General features: G+C 43.2%; 2 protein-coding genes across 4 annotated transcripts; both read left to right on the forward strand.

Annotated features, from left to right (window-relative positions):
• The first annotated feature begins 581 nt into the window (after nt 1–581).
• LOC125508041 (putative inactive purple acid phosphatase 1) lies at nt 582–4287 on the forward strand. The gene is made up of 11 exons (XM_048672598.2): nt 582–983; nt 1232–1298; nt 1410–1532; nt 1654–1746; nt 1924–2053; nt 2202–2283; nt 2371–2503; nt 2604–2809; nt 2894–3019; nt 3134–3443; nt 3651–4287. The coding sequence occupies exons 1-11, from the start codon at nt 727–729 to the stop codon at nt 3954–3956; spliced, it is 1833 nt and encodes a 610-aa protein (XP_048528555.1). The 5' UTR covers nt 582–726; the 3' UTR covers nt 3957–4287.
• Nucleotides 4288–6806: 2519 nt separating this feature from the next.
• LOC125508042 (uncharacterized) lies at nt 6807–10301 on the forward strand. Of its 3 annotated transcripts, none has more exons than XM_048672599.2 (5): nt 6807–7079; nt 7353–8229; nt 8895–9101; nt 9190–9326; nt 9414–10301. In XM_048672599.2, the coding sequence occupies exons 2-5, from the start codon at nt 7446–7448 to the stop codon at nt 10170–10172; spliced, it is 1887 nt and encodes a 628-aa protein (XP_048528556.2). In that variant the 5' UTR covers nt 6807–7079; nt 7353–7445; the 3' UTR covers nt 10173–10301. The 3 variants fall into 3 exon arrangements, with proteins under 3 accessions (XP_048528556.2, XP_048528558.2, XP_048528557.2); XM_048672601.2 differs by having other exon boundaries at nt 6807–6953; XM_048672600.2 differs by having other exon boundaries at nt 7032–7173.
• Nucleotides 10302–11422: the final 1121 nt, after the last annotated feature.

Consider the following 11422-nt stretch of genomic DNA (forward strand, 5'->3'; position numbering starts at 1 on the left):
TTTTCCAGTTTATGGGAGGCTTATGGCGAATATTAAGCTCAAGCCCAAAAGAATTCGTTTAGCTGTGATTAGCTTAATTTCTAGCGGCAGCCGCTTCCTTCACGTTTGAGATAAACCAGCGATGAGCAGCTTCCCGAGCACAGCCTTTTAAAAAGTGAAGCGGTATTTCTCCTTGCCCTTTTTGTTGCTTGTATTTACGAAAAAGCTGCCACCGCTCAGCCAACAGAACAAAACGCCCCTGTCCCATGCGGCCATGCAAATAATAATCCACGTACATAACAATGCCTCAAGGGATATTATGGACTTTTCACTAGTTTATCAGAAAATATGCTAAACAAATAGAAACAGAAAAGAATTGGATGGCTTATTTCAAGGGAGCTTATTCTCACTGCAGCTTCTCACGGGCTTAATTTAACTGCAGCTTATGCACAAGCCACAGCTCAAAAGAACTGGCCCTAACAGTCAAACGGCTACTGATACAAGTGTGCGACCCTTTCCAGTCTGCGTTTCCGGTGCCACATTTCCCTCGCGAATCCGGTTTCTTGGGAATATTCTCCCGTATCTACCCGCAGTCTCCAGTGTCAGCACACCTCAATGATTTGTTGGAGATATAAATCCGCGTCCCTTTCTTTCTTGGTTCGCTCCGAGAAGACCCTGAAGCCGCCGCCTTTTCCCGGAATCATTCCTCGGTTCGGATTTTCTTGAACTTCTGAAGGTGGGAAGAGCATGAGGCCGTGGGCATGGGTGGCGGCCGTCACATGGATGGCTGCCTGCTCCGCCGCGGCGGCCCACGGCGAGCAGCCGCTGTCGATGATCGCCGTCGAGAGGACCACCCTCGCCGTCGACGACGCGGCGCACGTCAAGGCGTCCCCTGCGGTTCTTGGACTGGAGGGCCAGTACAGTGGATGGGTGGAGGTGGAGTTCTTCCATCCCGACCCCTCCGGCGATGACTGGATCGGAGTCTTCTCTCCTGCCAATTTCAGGTAACAGCAGTCCAGTAGTATTGGCTATTCTGCTACTACTTATCATCCACATTTACACGTTACGCAATTGCAGCACAAACTCAACAGTTTTTTCGGACATATTCAGCATGAACTCAATGCATTCAGACATATTTTGGATAGATTTCTTCTGTCCCAAGTTCAGAAAAAAATCAGTTCAGATGGAGTACTTGAAATGGCAAAGCATAGGATTTGACTCTGTTCTGTTTCTCTTGTTTGCAAATTTTCAGTGCCGCGATTTGTGAGCCTGAGAATAAGAGGCAATATCCTCCAGTGCTATGCACAGCACCTATCAAGGTTGGCCGATTCTTTTCCCGTTCCGTTCAACTGAGATTTGGGTTCTATGTCGAATGTCTGTTGGAAGACTTTCGTTCTGAACCTTGAGGTCTCCATGCTCTTTTATCGCAGTACCAATTTGCAAAGTTCAAGAATGACGGGTATAGCAAGTCTGGAAAGGGCTATCTGAAGCTTCAGCTGATCAACCAGAGAGAAGATTTCTCATTTGCACTTTTTTCTGGGGGTCTCTTGAAGGTAAAAATGTACTGTAGTAGTTTCTGAACTTGTCTGCATGAACAACAACTCCGCTGTTATTCTGAATAAACATTTCTTCATATTTCTCAACTCTGAATCCTTTTTACCAACTTGGTCACAGCCGAAGCTGATTGCTGTCTCAAACAAGGTGACGTTTGTGAACCCAAAGGCGCCTGTCTACCCACGTTTGGCGCAAGGGAAATCTTGGAACGAAGTAAGCTTTGCTACCAATCTGCAACTGAGACTGTATTAGGATGTGCTATTTCTCAAACCAAATGTGAAACATCTTTTCGATAAGAACCTACATTTTATAAAAAGAACATGTGTTAGACTATTACCTGATAAATGTGTTCACAAACCTAAGAATGTGACTGAATTAGTACCATTGTAGATGACAGTCACTTGGACAAGTGGATATGACATCAAAGAAGCAGTTCCTTTTGTTGAATGGGGTGAAAAGGGGGGACGCCGGTTCCTTTCTCCAGCCGGGACATTGACATTTGACAGAAACAGCATGTGTGGTATGCAGTATGCCTCTGTTTCCCTGTGTTCTCTTTGAGATGAACATAAGCTAGTTAAACTTGAGATTTTAAGATTGTAAATAGAGATGAGGATCTGCTATATTGTACCACATGCAGCATTTACCAAGCATATACAATTCAAATGCAGGTGCACCAGCACGAACTGTTGGTTGGCGCCATCCTGGTTACATTCATACTAGTTACTTGAAGGATTTGTGGCCAGACTCGATGTATGTGATCTTTTTTTCCTGTTTAGCCCCTTCTGAAATAAGGATCCATCCAGGTACTCAGCGAACATGGTTGCTGCAACATTGCAGGTACACCTACAGGCTTGGCCATAGATTACCAAATGGTACCCGCGTCTGGAGTAAGTCATATAGCTTTAAGGCATCACCTTATCCTGGACAAGATTCTTTGCAACGGGTCGTCATATTTGGGGACATGGGGAAGGTAGATATATGTTCTTCCATCTCTATCCTAGTTTGATTCATATAGCAATTTGGGCATTTTGCCGGTGCAATGGTTCTTCTTTTCTGACAAGTTTCTTCAGGCAGAGGCAGATGGTTCCAACGAGTACAATAACTTCCAGCCAGGCTCACTAAACACTACTAACCAGATCATTAGAGACCTGGAAAACATCGACATGGTGGTCCACATCGGGGACATTTGCTACGCGAATGGTTATTTGTCGCAGTGGGATCAGTTCACTGCACAGATAGAACCGATTGCTTCAACTGTGCCATACATGGTTGGCAGGTCTGTTCAGTATGAAGTTTAAGAACTTTCGATATGTTGTTGCCATATATTGCTTAATGTCTAAAAGAGCTAGCATTTTCGCAGCGGTAATCATGAGAGGGACTGGCCTGGAACTGGTTCCTTCTATGGAAATCTTGACTCTGGTGGAGAATGTGGTGTTCCAGCACAAACTGTGTTCTACACTCCTGCTGAGAACCGTGCAAAATTTTGGTAATCGTGGTAGTTAAATATGGGCATACAAATTCCTTCATATAGAGTTCTGAAGTTTACTTGTCTTAAGAAAAACAATTGCTGACTGCTGACACAACGTATATCCTTCTGTAGGTACGCGACTGACTATGGCATGTTCAGGTTTTGCATTGCTCACACAGAAGAAGATTGGAGGCCAGGGACCGAGCAGTACAAGTTCATCGAGCACTGCCTGTCGTCTGTTGACAGGCAGAAGCAGCCATGGCTCATCTTCCTTGCACACCGTGTTCTAGGGTACTCATCCAACTCTTACTATGGATTCGAAGGCACATTTGAGGAACCGATGGGACGAGAAGCGCTGCAAGAGCTCTGGCAGAAGTACAAAGTCGATCTTGCCTTCTACGGTCACGTCCACAATTATGAAAGGACATGTCCGGTGTACCAGGTGTGTCCCTAACTAGCATTTGCATGAGATCAAATCGTGTAATTTTGTAGATGGAAAAGTAAAGCTCCTTTATATACTACTATGGCAGCATCTGATAAAGTACAATTGCCGGTAATGCTACAGTACAAAACTAGCGGTTTTGCAGGCTCAGGTTTACATTCCTATTACAATATCACAAGCCTGATTGCAATCTGTGATTTGTTGCAGAGCCAGTGTGTTGTTAACGCATCGAATCACTACAGTGGCCCGTTCCAGGCAACGACGCATGTGGTTGTCGGTGGCGCCGGTGCCAGCCTTTCAGACTTCATCACTTCAAAGATTCAATGGAGTCACTTCAGAGACTTCGATCACGGTTTCGGCAAGCTCACGGCTTTCAATCATTCATCCTTGTTGTTCGAGTACAAGAAGAGCCGTGACGGCAATGTGTACGATCACTTCACGATCTCGCGCGACTACCGAGATGTCCTTGCCTGCTCCGTTGACAACTGCCCCAGGACTTCACTGGCTTCCTGAAGGTCCAATACTTCCAGAGGGGGGAAATCAAATGGATGGGTGGATACTAAGACGAACAAGCTAGTTACTGTACATAATTTTGTAGTCGCGTCAATAAATGGTTTTGCTTCAACAAAAATAGCACAAGGGTTATACTAAATTCTGAATGCATTCTTTTGGAAACAGAAATTCGGAATTTGTTTTGTTCTTGCTTGCTGCTGGATAGGTGTAGCATGTTGTATAGTACGATTGCAAGGCTCCCACTGTTCTGAGAAAATCAAAAGGAGGACACCAATCATGAATTTCTGCCAGGTCAAAATTACACTGTGATGTTTCTCTATGAAAAGAATCAAATGCAATGTATGCATGCAATTCCTTCAGAAACCTGCAATTGCTGTCTATTTTTAAAGCTGCGTGGTGCAAACAGTACATCCTGTGTGGACCAGAGAGAACCCAATCTTGTTGTGTGAGGACAAGGAGAAGTCCAACTAGAAACAAAAAGGCCCAACAATGCCAAAACCTAGCAGAAAAAGGACATTTCAGCTGGCATTTTCAAAGGATTCTCTTCCTAGCAGCAAAATGCCATGGATCCATCGCCAATCAACATCTGATGTGCCTCTCTTTCCCATGAGACCTCCGCCGTAGTTCGTTCTTGAATTCTCTGCCATATCTGGGTTATCTTCTTCGTTTTCGCAGACGCAGTTTACAAAATTCTTCTTCCTCAAGGTCTGTAAAACTTTATCGTTAAAATCGACAGCATGGCCCTGATACAGATGCTCACTGAATTGTTGAAAAATCTGGCACCATGCTGTCCACACATGCTGTCAAATTGCTAGCACAGATGTTAACTGGAGCATTGAAAATTTACTGGGTATGTGTGAACAGGTGGTCCTAAGGAGTAATAAAATTTGGTCCATGCATAATAAAGCTGGGTACTTCCATGCCATGATATAGGATTATGATTATTAATAGCCGTCAAGGTGCAGGTGCAGATGCCCAAACCCTAATTGAGCTTCATTAAACGTGGGCCTGTTTCTGTGATGGGATCAATGAGTTTAGATCACAGATCAAGACAGTTAGACGGCTGAGATTCAGGAAGACTAGGAGACTATCTTCTTTTCTGGGAATGGTGTAAAGGCCAAGCATCCCTTTCGCATGTACCCCAGATAGCAAGTCCAATTCTTGGACACTGTAGGGACAAGATTTTTCAAAGGGATGTGTCAGAAAAAGGAAAAAAACTTTGTTTTTCTTATGAAAGGTAAAAAACAAACACAAAACCATTGTTAAGGGAAAGGGATACACCAATAAATGGACAGAACCTCTCTGAATCTTCTTTGTGGTGTAGATCAACTGTAGGATGAAATGAAGCTTGATCTTTTCATGTACTCATATGGAAAAATTCAGGTAATAGTTAATAGAGTTGAATAATATTCTACCCTAATTGAACAAGTTATTTGAAGGTCATTCAACATCTACAGTAGCATGAGCTAAAAAAACATCTAGAATAACATTTCATAGGATTACACTTCTTATACCTACATAAAATTTCACAAGGCCAAACCTTGCTAAATATAAAAAAAGTGTAGTTTCGTTACATTTTACTCTTATTTCTCGAGGCACAAATGTTGCGAGATGACAGTCACACTAAACAACAAACAACGCGAAATGGAGCAAGCATAACAACATGGTATGTTAATATTCCTACAGGACATTAGTGTAGAACAAATCCCTACGTCCATCACTAGAAAGTTCAATGCTCACGTGTAAGCAAATTATCAAGTAGTTATCAACATTAATTTAGAAGATTCTGACCCTTTGACGTTGACACAGTAAACATCGAAGAAGATTTCAACCCTTTTGGTTGAAACCTTTTTAAGGTCGACATAAATAAAAGTTGATATATTGTTGCCTGTAAATAGCTTGATTTTGTACCGGAGTCATATAAGTTGAGATATGTATAAAAATATATATAAAGTAAAATATGCATTTATTAATTAGAATAAGAGCAAACATAAGCCACCAAGAATTTGCTACTGGATCAACTCCGTCGACACGTGAACCTTGACGATGATCACACATCAGTTTGACATGGAGCAACAAACTCACAGTTTGAAATGGAGTTTCAAGAACAAGAACTAATGGACGGAGTGGTAAATTCTTTTATTAAGGACGCCAATATACATCCGACAAGAAGTAATCCGAGCGAACGATTGATCCCCCATGCAAGGAGGAACGAACGGATCCGTTCGCTCAAAAGACCCATTCCTAGTGAACGCTTCAAAATCACCATGCAAAAAATAGATAATATTGTTGTGTTGTTGTAAAGGATTTGCCATGTTCTAAAGTGGAAATTGCTATACTAAAAAACTGTTATGTTGGCTCAAGGGAATTACCGTGGTACATCAACCCAAAAAGCTGAAAAATGCCATGCTCTAAAAACTGAAATTGCCATCCCAAATGTATTCACTTAGATTATCATCATAAGCGAATCAATTGCTGCCAACTTTATAGGTTCCGTGCGTGGGTCCGACGTGGCTGAGGGCGTTTGCTCGGATTTCATTTTTACGGGGTTATTAATATACTATTTTAATATGGCGAAATCATCTCCATAGGCAATTAATATAGAGAAATTATTCTACTCATCATGGCAATTCAATCCTTGCCCTCTGTCATGAGCTGTGAGCTGAGCTGGAAAAGTAAAAAGCCAGTGGAATTCGAGGAAATAGATGAATAGATTTCCATTTTTAAAACCAAATCGCCATATAGAATAGAGTAATTTATTCCTCCTGTCTCGTCTCTCGTGTGGTTTGGCTCCTTGGGATGTTCTTCTTGCCTCTTTTGGACCAACCCCAAACCCCAAATCCCCCATCCCAAATCCCGAATGCCTCCTGTCCAGTGGTGCTCTCTCTCTCCTCCCTCCCGCTAGCTCGCGCCTGACCGGCCGCCTCGCCTCCGCATTGCCACTCCGCTGGGGCGCCGGCAGCCGCTGGCGCCTTATCCCTCCCTCCCCCTTTCTTGGTGAGAAAAGGCTCCCGCCCTCGCCGATTCTTGGCCGTCTCTTCCGGAGATCTTTTGCCCCGCTGTTTCTGGGTTTTCTTTAGAGGAGGGGAGGGAGGCCGGGTCGCGTGGCGTGGCGAATCCCAGGTAATCCTGTGGTGTACTCGCGGGACAGGAGAATTTTGAGCCAAGATTTGGTTGGGTCTTGGTCTTGTGCGCGTGTGACCTGGGATTTGATTCGGTGGGTGGGCGTTTGTTTATGGAGGGATTTTTGCCTTCGTTTAAAAATTGCGGCGGACGAATTGGGGATTGCATCGCTCCACTCGTCGTTTGTTTCGAATGAATATTGCATTTGCATCGGCTTTGTGCTCATCTTCTTGTGCTAATTTCGTTGCCCATCATCCATGTATGATTGCGCAGGTTGGAGATCCTATTGAGCTCTGGAGATGAGGAGGCGCCTGTGCTTTTGCCTTCTGCTGAGGAACTAGTGCCAGGTTGCAGGCAGGACTTCCAATGGATAAGCAAAAGAATCACAAGAATGCAGAAATGGGGAACGATGTGTTCCGCAGAATAATTCTTAATCAGGTTGGCAGGGACATCGGTTTGGAGGAGGAGAACGTGCCTTGCAATACTCCGAGGAACTCCGTTCATTCGCCGTTTGGTGGCTCGTCTGCCAAATTTGGTGCTTCCACCAGTGGAAGTGCCGGTGCTGAGTCGGTTAGCCCAGGTGAGTATGTCAGAGATCCGGGATCCATATTGAGTTTGCAGCCTTGGATTTTCAAGAGAAGCAGCACAAAGAACAATGAGGAAATGGTGGTTCCAAGTGGTAGCAGGGCAGTTGGTAGAGGCAAGAATCTGGTGGATGGCTTTCGAGATGGTTCGACTACTGAGGTTTCCACAAGAAGCCCTGGTCTTGGTTCCGGGCCTGGAAGAGGTCGAGGTGCTCTTAGGAGCAGACGAGCCCAGAGGCATTTTATTAATCCACTTGTCGCAACAGAGAACTCATACATTCCACAACTTTACAACGAGAACTTCGAGTTTGAGGAATGTACATTTGCTCCAGTTCCATCCCCAGCTTCTGCTAGGCCATTCATTGTAACAGATGGGAGAAGAATCATTAGTAAATCACGCTATGAGCCAGTGCCTGTACCCTTTGATATTGGGTTCGACAAGGAGGAATCTCGAAATGGCTCAAAAGTGCCAGAAAGTGTTGTTGGGATTGCTCCGCTACCTGAGTTGAATAAATCCAAAAGGGGATCCCAAACAGAAAGATATAGTAAACCATCAAAACCACCAGGTAATTTAGCATCACACCACAATTCCTGCAATCTAATTGAAGCAGTTTCAACATGTTTTTTTCTATCACTTGATGCAATCCACTGAAACAAAGCAAGTCATGAATAGTGTATTAGTAGACATGCCTCCTGAATTCATCATTTGTAATTTTCAAGTGAAACTTTTTTCAAATGAAGAGTGTGATTACATTTTGCAGTTAATACTAGTAGAAAATTCCCCGTCATGTGTGGAACCTCTGTTCCTTGCCCCGATGACACTAGTTGAACTATCACATATTTTTCTTAAGTCAGTCTTAGCATTGTTAAAAAAACAATTGCCATTCCTGAAATATCGAGTGACTATTGCGCGACTGCTTTTTGCTTGCTTGGGTCATTAGATCTGTTAAACGATGAAGAATTTTTCTAAGATCTATCCGTATATTTCAACACGGCCAGACTGATTTATCATTTCAGGACAAATTGTGCTTGAACAACATTCATGTTTCCTGGTTGCTTCTTTCTCTTATCTCTTGCTAATGGTTGTAAAAAATGTTGTAATACCTATTAAGTAGGCTATTTTGGATGCTGATGTTTTGCTACAAATGTTATGCTTCATACTGAGTTGTTGTTTTGGGGTTTCCCCCCACTTGAAGCATTCAAATCCTAAATACATACATTTGATCTGCAGGTTTACTTGAACGAATGCTCATGTTCTCCAGTGGGGTTGGCATTGGTATTATATCTTCCTCTCTATCAAGCAAAAAAGATCTTGATTCATTGAACGGCACACTGAAGCGAATGGAGAACTTGGTTCAGGATTTGCAAGATGAGCTGGAGATGAAAGAGGGGTTAACTGTGAAGGAATTGCCTAATGAAACGTCTGGTGAACTAGATGGTAAATCAACAACTGTCGAACAAAATCATCTTTACATACTTGTACTAAAATGTTTGTGATCCTTTTTATTTTCCACTCCTGATAACAGATGGCAATATCAAAGCTCAAACCCCTGATTCAATATCAATGAGCAAAATTGAAGCAGAACTTGAAGCCGAGCTTGCGAGGCTGGAGTTAAATATCACTTCAAACCACTTGGAAGAAGAACCGTTTGACTTGATTGAGGTAACAATCTCATATCAAAATGTTATGCATGACATCTTAATTAGGCTACAGCCTGCAAGCACACTAAATAGAATTCCACATTTCTAGATCGATCAGGAGTTCATTGGAGATATTGTTCAGGGGGAACTAAAGAGCGACATGATTCGTCGTGACATTGCTGATTACAGCAGTGATAGTGACCATGGCAGGGACAGCAGACAAAGCTCCCCAGATTACACACATGAGACAAACTATCCTGTTTCACCTAGAGATCTCAGTCTCCGTCTCCACAAGGTGATCCAGCATAGGCTGGAAGACCGAATCAAGGAGCTTGAGACAGCACTTGCTCAGAGCCAGAAGCAGGCGCAACTGCACATAAGGGCAGGACAGCGAGTCTTCTCCGAACAGACGTGCTCAAACAGTGATTCAGGTTCTTCTTCCAACCAGGATAGTCCATTGTTTATACAAGAAACTAGCTCCTCCGCCGAACCTTTCTGTCTAAATCTAGCTGGAGACGCACTAGAAGCCTACGATGAAGCCTATGAAGAATTCATGAGAATTGCTGACTCCCCTTGCACCACAAGTACAAACGGGAGGCCTCAGGTAAATGAAGATTACTCAGTGGACCGCAGCTTGATCTGGGGCTTGGAAGATGAGAGCGCTACAGAGCTGAAAGAGGACAGCACTTGGGAGCAGGCTGTGAAGAGCGGGGACCCTAACAGAGCTCAAGAGAGCGATGGAGACGAGTCGGGCGACGAGGATGACCACGATAGTGAGATGCTCATCCAACAGATTGTAGAGAGAACTAAGCAAGGCTCACCTGTACTCATACATGCTCACAGAATGTTGTTTTCTGTGGATGATTAGGTTGCAGGACTATTGTATACCATTGAAATTTTGATATAGCATGTAGTGTTGATTGATTGCTCAGGGAAAAAGAAGAAGCAAAATATTAGTTTGGTGAAATCTTCTGGTAATATAATTTTTTTTTTGACATGTGATCGTTTACAAACTATCTTGTTTATGCTCATTGTGGTGGTCAGGCATTGGGGGCCTTGGGGCAACATTGCTATTACACTACAAGAGTGAAACTGAAAAGGTAACAGGGATCACACTGGGCTGGGAACTATTATACACACTCCAAATGTATGTCTCTTTGCGCCACCTTTGATACTTTTTGAAGTTCATTTCGACATATTCCAGGAGAAAGGTTTCATTTTCACTGATGTGTGACACTAGGATTTTTTTTAGTTCTGGACAGCAGATATTTCACCGTGGAAGGAAAAACCTCTCCTTCGAGGGATTCGTACAGAATGAATAGTGAGATCTTCTCAAAAATAGCTTGTAGCATCGATTCATAAAAGGCAAGTATGAATTGTGGAATACTGGAGAGCAGATGTTTCAAGCCCTTCTCGGCTCTAAAGCTGGAAAGATAGTGCCCAGTTACACGATGTTTCTTACTTACTCCTTGAACTGTGATCATGGTTCCGATCTACTCGTCTCTTCCCGGCCAAAAGGAAGCCAATGAGACATTAGTCACTGCGTTCATCTCATCCGCTGAAGGTTCAGCCATGTGTCAAATATTGTTTGTCCTTGATTAGCACGGACAAGAAGAAATCTCACCACTTTGTTGTGTTTCCCTCCAATATCCCAGAGCGCTCAAAAAGATCCAATAGAGGGGTAAACAAAAGGTAAATTTGCATAACATTTTTCACATCCAAGGAGGGCGTAACTAGCATTCCCTAATATATATAGTACTGTTCCTAAGAAAGTTCATCAAAGCATGGAGAAATGCGAGAAGCTTTCTGGTGGTCATTCTAGAGTTGTGAGCTTGCCATTTTGTCATGGGAGTACATGAGTTGAGTGTGATTATGTTAGTACGGTTGCTTAAAGATTTGGTGCTCTTCTGTGCTTCTCGGTGAAAAAGAAATTAAGTGCAATTTTTGTTCTAGGAGTGCCTACCAAAAAATTTTCACCAGAAATTAAGCGCGAAGAAATTTGAATGACACTGCAGTGCCTATTCCATGGAGTGCCATGACAAATTTTTAGTCGGTGAGGATATTAGGTAGAAACCTAACCATTTTCATCTCTGAAAAATAAAGCAACAGTGAACATTG

This window comes from Triticum urartu, chromosome 5A (assembly GCF_056163025.1).
Source record: "Triticum urartu cultivar PI428250 chromosome 5A, HENAU_Tu73, whole genome shotgun sequence".
NCBI classification, from domain to species: Eukaryota; Viridiplantae; Streptophyta; class Magnoliopsida; order Poales; family Poaceae; genus Triticum; species Triticum urartu.

Bases quoted from the DNA above. Each gene is read 5' to 3' on its own strand.
- LOC125508042 (XM_048672599.2), top strand. From the start codon at position 7,446: ATGGATAAGCAAAAGAATCACAAGAATGCAGAAATGGGGAACGATGTG. The intron at 8,230-8,894 runs GTAATTTAGCAT...TTTGATCTGCAG, and splicing joins TAAACCATCAAAACCACCAG to GTTTACTTGAACGAATGCTC. The intron at 9,102-9,189 runs GTAAATCAACAA...TCCTGATAACAG, and splicing joins AACGTCTGGTGAACTAGATG to ATGGCAATATCAAAGCTCAA.
- LOC125508041 (XM_048672598.2), top strand. From the start codon at position 727: ATGAGGCCGTGGGCATGGGTGGCGGCCGTCACATGGATGGCTGCCTGC. The intron at 2,504-2,603 runs GTAGATATATGT...AAGTTTCTTCAG, and splicing joins TATTTGGGGACATGGGGAAG to GCAGAGGCAGATGGTTCCAA. The intron at 2,810-2,893 runs GTCTGTTCAGTA...GCATTTTCGCAG, and splicing joins GTGCCATACATGGTTGGCAG to CGGTAATCATGAGAGGGACT.